The sequence below is a fragment of the Lonchura striata genome, chromosome 6 (genome assembly GCF_046129695.1).
Source record: "Lonchura striata isolate bLonStr1 chromosome 6, bLonStr1.mat, whole genome shotgun sequence".
Classification (NCBI taxonomy): domain Eukaryota; kingdom Metazoa; phylum Chordata; class Aves; order Passeriformes; family Estrildidae; genus Lonchura; species Lonchura striata.
In genome coordinates, this window is record NC_134608.1 from 22,205,291 (window position 1) to 22,221,652 (window position 16,362).

At 40.0% G+C, this 16,362-nt stretch overlaps 1 protein-coding gene across 2 annotated transcripts; it reads right to left on the bottom strand.

The window, feature by feature from the left end:
• Positions 1-5,593: 5,593 nt before the first annotated feature.
• Positions 5,594-14,871, bottom strand: CIPC (CLOCK interacting pacemaker). Of its 2 annotated transcripts, none has more exons than XM_021542813.3 (4): positions 14,798-14,871; positions 12,773-12,947; positions 11,703-11,872; positions 5,594-8,182 (listed from the first exon to the last, which is right to left on the bottom strand). In XM_021542813.3, the coding sequence occupies exons 2-4, from the start codon at positions 12,843-12,845 to the stop codon at positions 7,304-7,306; spliced, it is 1,122 nt and encodes a 373-aa protein (XP_021398488.2). In that variant the 5' UTR covers positions 12,846-12,947; positions 14,798-14,871; the 3' UTR covers positions 5,594-7,303. The 2 variants fall into 2 exon arrangements, with proteins under 2 accessions (XP_021398488.2, XP_021398489.2); XM_021542814.3 differs by lacking the exon at positions 14,798-14,871 and adding an exon at positions 14,313-14,448.
• Between the last annotated feature and the right edge of the window lie 1,491 nt (positions 14,872-16,362).

Consider the following 16,362-nt stretch of genomic DNA (forward strand, 5'->3'; position numbering starts at 1 on the left):
CAAATTTAAGACTACAGCATATTTTTTGGCTGGAAGAGAGGAAGGAGCACTCAATGAAAACAGTAAGTTGGTTCCTCTTCAGAACCAAGATACATTTCAGCTTACATATCTAAATCAAATGGGGAAAAATACTTTGTGCTTAAAATAGAATTTTAAAAAGAAACCTGGAAAACTGGTCTACTGTGTGGACAGTTACATTGAAATCTATTTTCATGCATCTGTGAGAAAAATATTTGGTAACATTTGTGTTCATTATTCTTTTCCTTTCCTTTGTCTTTGTTCTTTCTCCTTTACTAACAGCTACCACCTACTTATGGCATTAATTTTGTGGAATTTACTTCATCTATTTCCACTTTTTCTTGCCAAATTGCTGAGACTTTAGGTGTCAGCCATATGGCAACCGGTCCCTCACTCAAAGTTCTCTTATATTATATTGTACCTGATGTGACAATTTAGACTGTAGAAGAGCAATGGAAAATTATAGTGCATTGACAACAGTGTTTGATTTAAAACAAATACTTTCTCATGCCAAGGAAATACTGAACATTAATAGTAATCTAAAGCAAGAATGAGAGGTGATGCTACACATTGTAAATATTGCATTTTCATCAATATCTTTTTTAAGTTAGTCAGAAAGAGACCAGGGCAAATCTCAAAGTAAGGAAGAAGTTCAAAAGCGTATGTTAGATAGTCAGTGCTCATGGCACCTGTAGGACATTAAGTGTGAGCACAATTGCCAGTATCAATTTCATGCTGTTATGTGTGCTTAAGTTAGAGAAGTTCTCACCTGGAGCTTGGGTGCCATGGAAATGTATGAAGATCCAAGAAGAACTGAGTGCTGCTATACTTGTTCTCATCCCAAACAGAAACAATCTCAGGCAAATTGAGGTTTATTTTTAATAATATTTATATTTTGAAGGGGCCTAAGATGGATGCAATAGCCCATTTACTGAAAAATGATATGTTAAGGACAGATCTTACATCAGAACAGGGTGTGGTAAAGGAGTTACAAAAGTATACCCAAAGATAATCTAAGTTGTGGAGGATAATGGAGTGTTTTCCTCTCTTCCCCATACTAATATGAGAGGTAAGCAGTGGCTTGTTATTGTTATTGTCATTACATTTTTTGAAATAGTGAATGTCTGTGTGGCTACTGAACACTTGGTTGTTACTGAGCTGACTGCCAGAGCAGTGAGATGAAGCAAGAATGTGGCACTCCTCTGAGGCATTCATCTGCAGATAAACAGACCTTATAATGTGGGAACAGGAAAAGTGGTATCAAGGCATCCCTTGCACCCTGGAATTGAAGGCATCCATCTTCTTCCATTCACCCAACAAAGCTCACTGATACACATTTCACATCAGATGGCTGTAATGTCTCAGGCTGGTAGGTGTTTAGATGCTGAAGAAGCAGTGAAATTTGGAAAACAACAAGCCTTAGAAACTGCAATTATCCTTCCCATAATTTCACTGGCCCCAGGATCAGGCAGAGGCAGAAGCATCTGCTTCTCCTAACACCACTGCTTTAAGTTTGGCGGAAGAAAAAAGGGATAACAATTTTAACATGCAGGCAAGTTTGACATTTGTATCCCAGTCTTCCAAAGAAATAGAAGCTTTGGCCATGAGGTGCATGTTCAGACTGCCCAACTTATTTCTGAACTGCTAGAAGGTAGTCAGGGCTTTTGGTTTATCTGTGCACCAACATCTCACCCTCAATGACAACATCTGTCTTTAACTAGAGTCTCTCAACATTCTCTACTCAAATGCAGCTGCTGCACAGGACCAGGAGCACTACAGCAATATACCTCAGCGCAGTTACTTGCTCTGCTCTGTCCCAGTTTGGGTTGGCTGCAGCTCCCATTATGCATCTGGAGGCGTTTCACTATTTAGATAATTACCATCAAGCTCAGACTTTCATTGTTGCACAATAAGGATCAGTTTGCAATCACATGTTTTGGAATGCTTTCTGGCCATTTATCACACAACTAATCTCAGCAACCCCTTTCAGAATGTTCTAAAAAAGCATTAATGTCTGTGTTCTGCAAGCATGGTTAGTGGTAGGATGTTGAACACTGAAAACTATTTTCACTTTGATATAGACTATCCTATTCTGACTTCCAAGCATGTTTGGATAGGTATAACATTATCATTTGCATGGGAGACAATATTTAGCAAGAACACAAAACACTAGGCATTGCTAACATTCACCCTGGGTAAAAAAGCTTTCCCACTGTCCCATCATATTTCACACTTTGCACACTAAACAATGCTCATTTCACAAAATAGTCACTGCACTGAACTCTGCCTCTGGCAAACGCAGAACAAGACCTATCCAGAACCATGATGTCTTATGCCAAACAAAACCACTGATTTTTTTTTTTTTTAAGCTAGAATTTTTAGGGTGAAAAAATTGTATCTGTACTCACAAAGCCAGCAATTTTCTTAGGAGATGCTGTTTTATCCTCACTTAATTGGGATCTATTAGTCTCCTCTGCCATGGCAAACAACTGAGCAGTTTTGACTGGCTACGTGGGCTTCTGCATCATCAGTGTGAGGTGGTGGAACCACTCACCAAAGTTGGGGTCCTGTTTCTTGTACAGGCAACCAAAATAATCCAGGTGAAGGAGATGAAGGTTTACCTCATTTCTTTAGAGAAATAACATCTTCCCCCTTTCCCAGAGTCCAGACTATTTCCATAGTGCTTGAGATTTACTGAAAAATGAATGCTATGACTAATACTGAAAAACACTTAAGCTTTCAGCCAGAAGACTTTTTCATTTTCAAAAAAGACCACCTGAGTTTTTCACTGAAAACATACAGATTTTTCAAGCAGTCCCATTTGTTAAGAACCACTAAAGAATCTGTTACTGGATTTCTTAGTCCTGGCCTAAGTACATAGTCTAAAAAAAAAAAATCATACTACTGCTATGGAAAAAAAAGTGAGATTGTGTTAAGCGAGCATGGTAAAAAGCATTTCAGTTCCCATTAATTAAATTAATTTAATCATGACAAGAACATTAAGAAAACAATTAAGAAGTTGAAGAAACTCCCCTTTTGGCCCTGGAAAGTCCATTTCCTCCATTTCTTAATATGTATGAGATGCAGAAGAAATCTTTGCTGGCAGCACTTCAGTTCAAGATAAAAATTATAATGCTGCAGTGCACAATGGCAAAAGCATTTCACAAAAATTCCTGTTGAGCAATTAGAAAAAAGATGCATTATTCTCCTCAGATCATAAGAGTTAGCTTGATTTCTACTTCAGAAAGTAATTCAGAACATTTTAAACAACAGTTATTATGCATTTTAAATTAAGCAAGTCTGAATAAGTTTTGACTGAAAATTTGACAGAGCTAATCAAGAAGCTCTCTGGATCACCAATGCTATTTAAATGAATTTCACACTTCTAGGAAAGATTTCAGAGGACTCAGGTGAGGAAAGAACTAATACAGCATCAGCTTTTCAGTAAGTAGGTAGACTGATTAAAACTGACATAGCAGGAAACAGAAAGAAAATAATGGAATAACCCATAATTTTTGATCATTCCAGGATATAGAAAGCAAAAGCTTACAAGAAATAGAGCTGATCAGATAAACCTGACTCTTTATATTGATCAGCTAGAATTCAAAATTGGCTGAAGATAAAGCCAACGTCCATGTAGTATTTCTATTACTCATGGGCATTTAGAAGTGTGCCACACGACAGACTGAAGCCAGAAAATTAACTGGCTGGTATGAAATATGTTGCAACTATGGTTTCTGAATTGTATACAGACATCCATTAAGCACAATCTTATATTCTTATTTTAAGAATTGGTTATTTACTATAACATTATTTAATATTATTTTCAATAAAATGCTCAAATTAAAAATGCATTTAAATTATCATAAAGGATCCAAAGAAGAGTGCCACAGAGAATCCAGAAGACTTGAGTCTATTTACTTATATTTAAAAAGAAAACTGAAGAGTGACTTGTTCAGTTTGAAAATGCCTACAGTGAAAAGAACAATGCCACACCATGAACTTCAATTTAGGAAATAGACGAAAGATCTGACAGCTGGGTATGGAAGGATGACAAATTCAGGCTCAATGTAAGAGGCATGTGTTTAATAGTAACTTATAGTAAATTATACTTTAAACAATTAGGGTGGACTCAATTCTAGGAACTTTCAAATCAATGCAGGATGCTTCTAAGAACAGCTTTAGTTCAAACAAGAATTTGAGGAAGTCTTGGAAACTGTGCTCAGCAAGAGAGCAGACTGAACACATGGTGTTTCCTTCCATCTTCTGAATCAGATTATGCTGGAACTGTTACATTTTTCTCACGAAAATACCTCAAAGGAGGTAGATTTAAAAAGGGAAGAGAAGTGGGCATAAGCATTTTGGACACATAGGACCATGCAATACAGTTGGGACTATATGGCTGCATTGCACCACAACCTGTAAGAAGCATCACCTAGGCACAGCAAGTGTGTCAAGCTGTGTAGGCAGGAAGGGACCCTACATTTTTGTACTAGAAATTATGAAAATGAAAGCAGCAACAGCATGCTATATTCAATCTAGCAGATGCCAGAAATTTTGCATGCCAGGAGATTGCTCAGCCCAAGCCTGCAGGGGTACTGTTCCTTTCAGACTGTTTTTATCATGAGAAAGAAAAACAAGACAGATGCAATAGACCTGAAATAAAAAATTCACCTTTTTGGGCTCAGTGAAATAAAGGCAAAGAGGCCTGACATGCTGCAGATAACAATGTAAAGGAAAAGGTTGTCAGAAAAGACAGAAACCTGAGAAATTCCTGCTTGAATTGTAGCCATACTTTTGTGAACATACAATTTGCAAACACTGAATTTCCAGTCTCAGGAAACAAAATTATTCCAATTGATGGCACTCCTTTTTGGATATAAGGCAATGAGATTCAAGTTGTCTTGTCTGGTGCCACGTAAGAGCTTTGTATTCCTTGTACCTTGGGAGAAAATCTCATGCCACAAGGCTGCTGGATGTTTTGGGCATGACTGCCTAGTTCTCCCTGCAAGTCATGTTTGAACAAAAGAAAGGCCATGCAGACAGCCACATTTGGAAGAAATGTGTTTTGATGAAAAGCTGGTATACAGATTTAGTTGGAGAATTTTCTTCAAGAAAAGAGTGGAACATTTTTTACTCCAGTAATTCTTTCAGTAGCCAAGATTCTTACTTTACAATCTCAAACTTCTACATACCCAGCTGACAGGATGAAGACACAGCGTAGGAGTTCACCCTGCACAGACGGTGAGCATAATGTACACTCATCACGGAGACAACAGCTCAGAGATGGAAAAATCCTTCCAGGTTGTTCATGACAGATCTATGGCAGTGGTCACCTACGACAATGTATTTTTAGAGTTCTGTACAGCCCACTTCTATGCATGCTCCTCCCAGAGACCCTATAATTCATAGATACTGTTAGAGCTCACATGACTCTCTCCAGAGAGATACATCATAGTGTCACTTTTGTATCTGCACGTTCCCACATGGGCAACATGCTGCTGTGGAGCTGTATTTAAAGCATGCTTTGGAATCAGGGACTTTGCAGTTCAACAGCACTAAATAATTCACAAACTTTTCAAGTACAGACTTTATTTCATTCATATTTCACAGTCAATTTCTGTAAAGTTTTAGCAAAAAGGTCATGTTCTATAACAGAGGTGTTGGGGTACAGTATTCAGAGCTAGCAATGGGCTTTGAAAGTACAGAAAATACCTACATTCCAACTAGAACAGTAGAATTTCAAAAAGACATAGTAAAAGTAATCAAAAATACCAACATTTATTAAAACTTAATACAAAAAACAGTCTGTCTGACCCATCAAGCTACCCCACTTGTAAGCTGTCAACAACTGAAGCTGCAGCAGGCCATTGGACTGATTAGACCAAGACAGCTGTCTTTAGCTAACTTCTTAATACCAAATCTTGCAGCTTTGAGGATCAAAAGAAACTTTGAGTTCATTGCTTACAGTTTCCATTCAAGGCTAACATTTCTGTTCAAATCTACTGGACCACTTTCAGATCCTGCCCAGAATCTGGACTTATCCTGTTCCTGATGTAGTCAACTAATTTTCCAAATGCATTTCCAAGCTAACCTATTTTATTATATTGCAGCCGAAAAAGGAAAGCCCTTATTGTTTTAAAGCTTTATCAGGGCTCCCAGGAATAAAGGCAGCTAAGAAAACTGAACAGAATGGTATCTGATGACATATTTATCACCAGAGAGCTTCAACATCCTTACTTTTTATAAATGTTAAGGTTTCCTATTATCCAGGGATATGCTTCCTAAGGAGCCCCAGATTTAAGTATGAGTTCCAGATTTTTCTGAGTATGAGTATGAGTTCTGGATTTTTCTAGTTTGGTAAATACTATTTAAGCCTGGACTGATGCCCAGTAGGAGATTTCTAACCAGCTGCTGAACTTTATTCACAGATTTATTGAACATATAAAGATTACATCAGCAGAAAGGCTCATTAGTTGTAAGCACACCCACTTCAGCCCACCCTCCATACTGTCAGAGAAAAAGTCCATGTGGTACTCTAAGAATTATGAGAGATTTCCACCAGCTAACTCTCCCTAAGTCAGAGGGTACTGCCCTGCAAAGCAAGTTCTTCATTCCTTTATACTCTATTAGAGCAGTGGAAAGAGAATGGAGAAGGTCACTGGTAGACTCATTTTTCCTTGTCTCAAATAGCTACAACTGGACTTCATTTTTTCTGCCTCCTTTCATCTCTAGGTACCCTGAGCCCATAATCTTGTTTTCTAGGGCAATCGCTTCCTAAAAATATATATTCTGAACTTCAGATTCTCCTCTCTATTCAATTTCTCTAAATAACAAAACTAAGGAAGGGGATGGGAAAAGGACTTATTTCACCTCACACCAACTCCCTTCACCTACTTGGAACTGATGATGGCCCAACAGTGGGCCTGTTCTGCTGCTGCACTCTCAGAAACAACTATGTGAAGATGGGAATAAAAAGATGCTTGCAGAATACTGCAAATGACTGTCTTCACTTCAAGAATGGGAACATGCCAGCACATACAAACTTCTTCAGACCAAGGAATTACAGAGTTAGGATGAAATTCAAGGTCATGCTGCAGTACTAAGTACTCATTCTGTCTTGAACCCACCATGCTATTCCAGTCCCACAGCTGGCCCAGAAGACAAATTGTTAATGGCAATGCGACTTTGCAAATCTTTGACTCAAAAAGTGCTCAAGTAGAAGTTTGAGACAGGAAAAAAGGAGGCACATAAATAACTTGACCAACAGCTATGCACATTTTTACTACATGTTGGGATAAGTGGGGTCTTCAAGGTTGCTATTAGCTTTATCAGATCCTGTTAGAGATGCTTCTAGCTCTGCCCATGACTGTGGAGCATTGTTCTTTATTGCCTCTATGAAAAGTTGTGTTTGGTGCTTCAGCTGGTCCAGCTCAGCCTGCGTCACTTGGTTCTGATGAATGAGCTCCTTGGTTTTTAAAGTGATCTCCAGCAACCCTGACCTGCGTAGCACAACAAGCGTATTCTGAAAGCGTCTGCACTTGCTTTGTTGCTGCAAGAGCAGCTCAGGGGTAGTGCAAACCTCTTCTGGTATCAATGGAGGGCTCCACGCTGCAGAAGGCATTGTAGTCTGTGACGCACTCTCGCTCTCATGAGGCGTGCATTTTGCTGCCTGCAGAGTTCCAAAAGGCAAAAGGGGAGTCAAACCCGGCACTTTCTGAGCATCACTGGAAACACGATGAAAACCAGGAAGAGTTGACAGTTTTCCACTTGTCACCAGAGCTGAAGAATTTTGCTGGCTAGAATCCTGAGGGGTCTTAAAGCTAACTGGCAGGTGGGAAAAAGAACTAGCAGGCAAACCAGTGCTCATCAGTCCAGGAGAAGTCTCCATCTTGGGTGCTTCTGTGCAGAGTCGTTTATGGCAAGTGGTTTCCTGACATTCTTCTAGATCAAAGGAGTGATCTCTTTTGCAGGGCTGTGGTGCTATTTTGGGATAAGAATTCAGGATGGGCAGGTAATTAGAGGAGTCATTTCTCTTTTTCCCAACAGGGTGAGGATTAATGGGAGGTGGGATTGATGGACGAAGAAACACTAGCTGTGGCTGAGCTGGAATCACTTCAAAGGATGGCTGCACAGTCCAAGACTGGAGCTGTGATGAACTCCCCTGAGAAGCACAAACAGGGAAAAACCACAAGTCTTACAAAAGCGTTGTAGAAGACGATAAAAACAAATTTAAACGAAACAGATGGGCTGTGCCATTTTTCTAAATTTGATATATACTGTCCAATTAATGTGTTATGAAGAGTTTGCTATTAAACTCATCCTTCTCTTTCTCTGACAATGGAATATAATGCTGGAAATAAAGCTGTAATCCATAATCCTTTTACTATGCAACAGCAGATATATTTAAAAACAATTCAATTTGAATATATATATGCTTTCCTAAGTGAGGATTACAGTGAAAGCTTATATTGTAAACTCTTCATTAAAAAGTTTGACCCAGACTTGGGGTTAAACTACAAGTGCACAGGAAAGCTGAAAAATAATTAAGCTTTCTGTTATGAAAAATCTTAAGAGTCAAGGAAAGATTGCACAGACATTTTAGGAACAATTCAGGCTCCCTCTTTGTTGAAGGGTATCAACTCAAATCTCAAATCTATCCTTATAGCAAGATTTTGAAATGGTTATTTAAGATACACAACAGATGTTCAGGAAGTCTTGTAATTTGAAGTACAACGCACAGTTTCAGTGAATTTAAAACTATGAAACAGAAAAAAAAAAAAAGGCTGAATATCAACCAATGCAAGGAGAAAAGCCTGCAGTAAGCCCAGAGGAGTTTAACTTTGTACCTCTGGGGAAACAGTGTGCATTGATAAACCTTAAAAGCATTTTATTTACAGAACAATGCCCAAGGCTTTGTTCCCTCCCACAAGTCATACTCTGGAATATAGGGGAAAACATCCATTTTTACAAGACATTACCTCTTTTCCCTCCAACACCTTACTACAGATCTTCACAAGATTTTCTGGCCAAAAACACGATTGCTTTTCTCCAAAGACATCAAATGGTCTAGTAAGAGACACTATTTATTTCTAAAGGAAAATCTCACTTCTTAATATATTTAGGCCATCACCGCTACAATTGTATTAATATACTGTCAGCTGCTTTTTCACTTCGTTACAACTTGGAACACAACTGGCAGGCCTGCTGAAGGCACAGTTTTTAGCTACCACAAATATATATTATTATTTTTAGCCTATATTAAGTAATCTGAAATCCATATCCTTTCCACCAGTCTCATAAGTTTTAAACTGGCAAACGCTAATATGCTTTGCTAAAGTCCATTCCCCCAGTAAATGACTTGGAACTTACCAAAAGCAGGTATTACCCACTGATTAGGACACTGAGACTTGGAGATAAGATTCAATTACCTACTCTGACACAATGTTTCTTTGGTTCAGTGGGCAAGATGCTTTTGGAATAGGGGTACAGAACAGCTACCTGTAAAAATAAATATTACTACCTTAACACGGAAGAAAGAACATTCGAAAGAAAAGTATCTGGAGATGTAAGAAGTGAGGAAGCATATAAATACTGTAGCTATACGTACACAGGACAGAACATGTAGCCTTAAGAAGCAACAGTTTGGAGCCAGAGGTTGCCATTTAATGCACTGCTGAACAGCACCGAGCATGGCAGAGTCCCATAATCATTGAGGCCGAAAGAACAGTGGTAACTGTTGGTTACCACTGTTGATAACTGTTTATCTTGCTCTTGGGTTTTTTCCTATCTTGATTCTTTCTTCTTTTCCTTCTCACATAGCACTCTGCTCTAGTTCTCCTACTCAATGTCTCATTTTCAGTAGAGAAGGCCACTTTTATTTTACTAACTCTGCAAATTCTGTGTTTTGTTGCATTTGTAAATGAAAGCTAACTTCTTGATGTATCAGTATCACTTGCCTAAAAATCCTTCCCACTTACTAAAGACTTTTACAAGACTGACAGAAACCTTACCACAATCAGCACTGGCATTAATCACCACCTGATTTTTTATTTTTTTTTTTTTAGCAGCACTACTCTTAGCTGTTTACATTCTGAAATTGGGCCAGCGGGTAACCACCACTGTAGAGGATCACAGTGGTTCCAAGACAGAAGGATGATACTGATGGAAACTGAAACTGGAAAAAATAAACAGCAGTAACTGGATCCTGCTTTATTTCCTTTGGTCCAGCAAGCCCAACTCAGCATTGTGTTGAAAAGACCATTTTAAAAAGATGACCTAAAAGATGAGCTAACTAGGCATAATGAAAAAAGGCAGAAAGACATTTCATTATTATTCTGACCTAGACTTGTTGCTTTCCTTTATTGTAGTAAACATTTTTCAATTTGACATTATTGTCTTTAATCATACGTAGTTAGATACTATGATGCACTGTTCAAGAGAACAAAGTGTGGACATTTTATCCATCTTCCAACTCTTCCTTGCCAAATTTCCTTTTTCCTGTATTACTAGAGTTTATATATATATATATACATATACATGGTTGGATTTTTTTTAAAAATTTCTCTATATATAAGCTCCTTATTAGTTGCTGCTTCTTGTTATTTGCAACACAACTTGGGAGTTTAACACTGGAATCAGTGCAGGTAATGTCTTAAATTCTCTGCTCTGGGCCAAAGGCAACCTTTAGTGAAGCATGCCTATTCCTGACTTTACATATAAAAACTTCAGCATTTGTTTACACAGTATTTTGTCCACACATCTAGGAATGTAACTATAAAATGAAATTGCTTCTTGCCAAAAAAAAGCATGATGCTCATAGAGCAGAATCATCTCCCCCACAACTGCATAATCTGCTAAATACTAACAGTGAATATTAGGTCTTGCTTGTTGTCATAACAGGTTCAGTAGAAAAAGAATCAGGATTTATATTCTTTTTTCCCCTTCCCACTGTATTCTCAGAAGTATTCTAGTAAAAAACATTGAAGAACTTCTGCTCTGCTCCAAAAATGAGTGAGTACAGAGCAGGAGGTCTAATACTGCAACCGTACTCTGGACTTCTTACACCTTCTGTTAAAATGTTAAAGTTACACAGGGGGTCTCACAGACGTGCTGGAGGAACTATGTATCACAAAAATACTGGAGAATATAAATAGGGACTGTACTTGTTACAACGTGAGCTATCACATGAAATTAAGTGAAACAACTATTAAAGTACAAGTACCACAGCTAACTTCAGATAAGGATTTAACTTTTTAATTCATAACATTCTGGATTAGTGTTTCCCATTGAAGCACTTCTAGAACCTAAGAATGAGGAAACAAACCGATCATCCTTCACCATCTTTTTTGAATAAAAAGACACAGCAGTTTTCAAAAGCAAATCACCCTTTTCTGTTTAATCTTTGGTGCTATTAACATAACATTCTTGAAGACGTATTTTGGGGGATTCCCTTGAGACAAAGAGGTTTAGTAGATGGAGATGGAGCAGAGTTCCTCAATTTCACATTCCATCTTAGTGATTCCAGCTGCCTCTCAAAAGAACAGAGAATCGTACTAGAACTTCTTAAATTACCAGTTTTTTTTCTGGACTGCAACAACATTGCAAAATCTTTTTTGAAACAAAAATGTTTTTTAGAAAATTAAGAACATGCAATATTTTTCAAGATATGATTTCTTCCCTACCTGTTTAACCAACACATTTTTCATAACAACCATAGGAGATAGTGCAGGAAAGGAGCTGCTTGTGGTCCTCGGGCATTGCCAAGGTCCATCCTCTGCATTCCAACACAGCGCGTTCAGCACATCCTCGGAGTCCGTCTGCTCCATAGCACTTGGGCATTCTGAACTTCCATCTGTCAGATGTAGAATTCAGCTGTTAGTTGTTCCACATGCAACATGCTTACTATTGCCTTTCAGTTTAATATTCTGCCTCATTCAACCAAGTCACAAAGAACAATAAAGTTTAGTTCTGTAATATCAACAAAATTAAAGCTGCTATGACAGATGTCAGACAGCCTCTAATAAAAGGCTTTGTATCTCAGGTCAATTCTTATACAGACAGTTTCTCTCATAAAAATCTACTTTCTGTTCTTTTGTACTTATGTCTCCAAGGGACTGCATAGTATCATCAAGGTTGCATTAGTCAAAAAACTGATACAGGAAAGCACTATAGGCTCCAGCATTGGCACATCCATAGTTTGCGATGCAGGCATTTTGTGTCTTGAAATTTTCTATCGAAAACCCAGTGAAGCAGGTATCTTTCATAGAAGTAATTGTTTCTCTTGTTTAAAGGTAATTTTTGCACAGTTTTGTTGACTACTAAAATGGCACACCATGGCTATTATTTTACTGATGTTATAACCACTACCCTCTGGTTTATCAGGCTCTACTGGCAATATGGTCAGATCATAATAGGCACTGGGGAACTTAATCCAACAATTCATTCATCACTGCAAAGGAAAAGTAATTTTGACATCTCCACTTCTAGACTCTAAAGTCTAAGATTATTCCATTAATTCTAAATTCCCATTCCATTCAAATTCACTGAAATTAACTTTGTAATTTGGTAATGTTCCACTTCAAAAAACTTTGGTGGTAGGATGATTGTAGTGGAAACCTATCTTGCACAGGAAGGTCCTCCAAGGTAATGAGACACCAACTGGAAGGGGTTACTCAGATTTGTTAAATGACACCAATTAAAGCACAGCCTCAGCACAGTAACACACAAGAAAGGTAACAGTGTTTTTCTAAACCTGAATATCCGGAGTCTTTGTCAGATTCAGCTGCCGCCATACTGAAGCGATGGTTGAAGCTCTTCATTTCCATCACTCTGCCCAACAACTCCTCACAGGTGTCAGTAAATTACTATTTTGTCTGAGTGTTTCCATAGTGTCGTGGGCAGTTTTTAACACCTCTTCCATTGAGGAACTGAAAAAACAGTTAAGAATAAAAAAGGACTTTATCTGAATCTAAAGAAAGTTCCATCAGTATAAGACAACAGTGGAGGACAGCTGCCAGTGATCTAACTGCAGACTTCAAGAAATATCTCAAAATCCTGAAAGAATGCAATTCACATAAAAAACTGATGTATTGGACATGCCTTTCCACCCCAAAAAGGTAAAACAAACTAAAAATTAAAGGCTATTCATAAACAACATTTATTTCAAGAATTGGAATTACTCAGGGCATTACTTATCTTATGAAAGCTTTGTTGCCCCAAGGGCTGAATTGCAAAACAAAACTGTTGTGCTGGGTGAAACTCTTACAACAAATACAGCTGAACCTGCAAAACTGTGGTTTTGCTAACAGAGCTTGTTTCATTCTCAAGAGTAGAGTAAGTCATCAGAGAAAAGAATGAGTGATCAGTGAACACACTGGGGGCTAAAGAAATCTATGCTGCTAAAAGAGCAACACATACTGCAATACACTCCTAGGGGAGACAGAGCCTTAGAAATACCCACAACCAGAATGAAAGCATTGAAAGGCTGAAATTAAAAGCTTTGAAAAACAGTAAAATGTTCCCACACTACATACTTTTCGCAACCTTCAGTTGCTTTCTGAGGGTAGGCAGCATCCAGTAAGATTAAGTTTCTGCTTCTCTTAAAGAAAGTAACTGAGAAATTGGCTAACAGAAAACTGACAGAATTAAGTGCAGAAATTTCTACTATTATTTGTAGAAATTATTTTCCTATAAAGTAACCCACTGAAGTTATGTCTCAATGTTAAGTTTTATATTTAAATTACAAAAACAGGAACTCAGGAGTCTGCAACATGGTCAGGCCAGCAGTCCATCAGCAGCAATATGCAGTACAAGCTGTTTCAAATGAACAGCAACAGACATTCTGGAATAATCTACACCAAAATGCAAGTTTCTTCTTCAGGTCCTGCCAAGTTTGCTAAAAGTTTGCTCCAAATACTGAGTCTTAGCACCAGTATTGAATTCTGAAATGGGAATATGACTGTCTATTACAACAATACTGGAATTATGGTCAGCAGAAGAAAAATTCCTCAAGTAGCTATTTGCATCACTTTTACTTTCCATCTTCAGTCACACCTGCCTGCCTGCTAACAGGTATGGAACAAACATGGTTACACAAGCGCAACCTAGATGCTATCCCTGCAATGGAAGAAGTGGTTTAAGTCCTGATCCATGCTTTCCTCACTTAACCCTTTCCAAAACAAATGTATTTTTTTAAGAAAGTGATAAGCAGAAATGTTGATCTAAAATAAAACCCCAAAACCATCTCAAACTAAAACAAGAAACAGAGAGGGCTAGAAATAAAGTAAGAACACCTTATCTGCCAGCTTTGCATCAAGTGAAGCTTTGGGAAGCGTTAACAGCATCTTCTCTCACAGTAAAGCAAAATATCACTACCACAACCGAAAATAAACAAACCAGAAGTGCCACTCCCCCCAGGCACGGGCGTGAAAAACCTCCTGCTCATCCCCGGGCCAGAGCCGCCCCGCTGGGCCCGGCGGGCAGGCCCTGGGCCGCGCACCGCCCTTAGAACCGGGCACTCACGCCGCCGTCCAGGGCCGGGTCTCCCCCCGATCCCACCCAGCCGCCTCCCACACGCCAGACTCCTGCGGCACGAGGAGAGCCCGCTCGGGCGGGCCCAGCCACTCGGCTGCCGGTCCGAGCCGCCGCCCCGCCACACGGCGAGGCGCGGCAGGTACAGCCCAGCCCCGGGCCCGAGGGCCGCCGCCGCTCCCCCGCGGCCGCCGCCGCCCGCCGGGCCGGGCCGGGCCGGGCCGGGCCGGGCCGGGGCGCCCCTCACCTGGGCGCGGGCCGCCACAGCTCAGCCGCGCCGCGCATGCGCTGCACCCGCCCGGGCACGGCCCGCCCCCACGGCCGCCGAGGGGCAGCGCGGCCGCCGCGCCCCGAGCGGGCATGCGCAGAGCCGGGCGGCGGGAGCGCGGGGCGGCGGCGGCGCCGCCGGGCGCGTCAGGGAGCCGGGCGGCGGGAGCGGAGCCCCGAGTCTGGGGCTCCCCAGTGCTGCACAGAAAAAATACAGCTCTTCCCCACACAGAAGGTCAGGCTTTCGTGTAGCCTCTCTCAGTTCATGAATGAGGAAAGCAGCATCAAAGAGGTCTCAAACTTGTCAAAGAGAGAAAACACGGCAAAAAAAGGAATCACAGAATCAATTAGGTTGGAAAAGACCTCGGGTCATTGAGTTCAACCTATGACCTAACACCACCATGTCAACTAGACCATGGCACTAAGTGCTACATCCAGTCTTTTCTTAGACACTTTCAGGTATGGTGACTCCATCACCTCCACGGGCATCCTGTTCCTATGTCTAATAATCCTTTCTGTGAAGGAATTCCTTCTCATCTCTAACCTGAACCTCCTCGGGCACAGCTTGAGGCTGTCCTCTTGTCCTGTCTCTGGCTGCTGGAAGAGGAGGCCAAATCCCACACGGCTACAGCCTCCTTTCAGCCTCCTTGTGAGAGTGGTAAGGTCACCCCTGAGCCTCCTTTTCTTCTGGTCTGAACACCCCCTTCTGTTCCTCACAGAACTCGTGCTCTAGATCCTTCACCGCTTTCATCACCCTTCTCCTGACTCACTCCAGCACCTCAATGTCCTTTCCTGAAGGGAGGGACCCAGAATTCAACACAGAACTCAAGGTGTGGTTTCACCAGTGCCAAGTACAGGGGAAGAATCACTTTTTCCTGTCATGACTGAAAACAAAAACAAAAACAAAACAAAACAAAAAACCAAACAAAACCAACAAAAAAACAAAAAAAACCCCCAACTTTTGTGTGGTTGGAAAGTGTAAAATACATGGATCTGGTTTACATGAACAGCATATAAACCAAGGGCAAATAAATAGGAGGAAGTGAGTCCCTGGTTCAATGAAAAAGCTAGAGTAGCTATTCTTGTTCTGAGAACTGCATAAATGCTACCAGCACCGAGAAATCTGTCAGAATACTTTGCATTTGGACATGAAAGCCATTTCATTATAGCAAATTGAAAAGACTGTGTGGAAGACCTGAGCAAATACAAAATTAATTCCTCAAACAGAAATAGAAAGAAATACTTTCATTGTTATGATGGTCTTGTTAAGGAACCTGAAATATGCTGATTTAGGAGGGCAACAAGATGTAAGAAATTCCTGAATGAAAAAGAGAAGGACCTTTAATCTCAGCATAGTCTCATAAACAACTTGCCAAATGCAACACAAAAATGTCTGAGGTTACATTAAATGACACCATAATTTTAAAAAATAAGGCACTGTTGGGTTCCAGTCCTACCAATCTGAAATGCTGTGAGAGAACACTAGTGACTCTTATTCTTAGGATGTAGTTTTGAGCACAGAAATGCCAGAGTTGGCTCTGATTA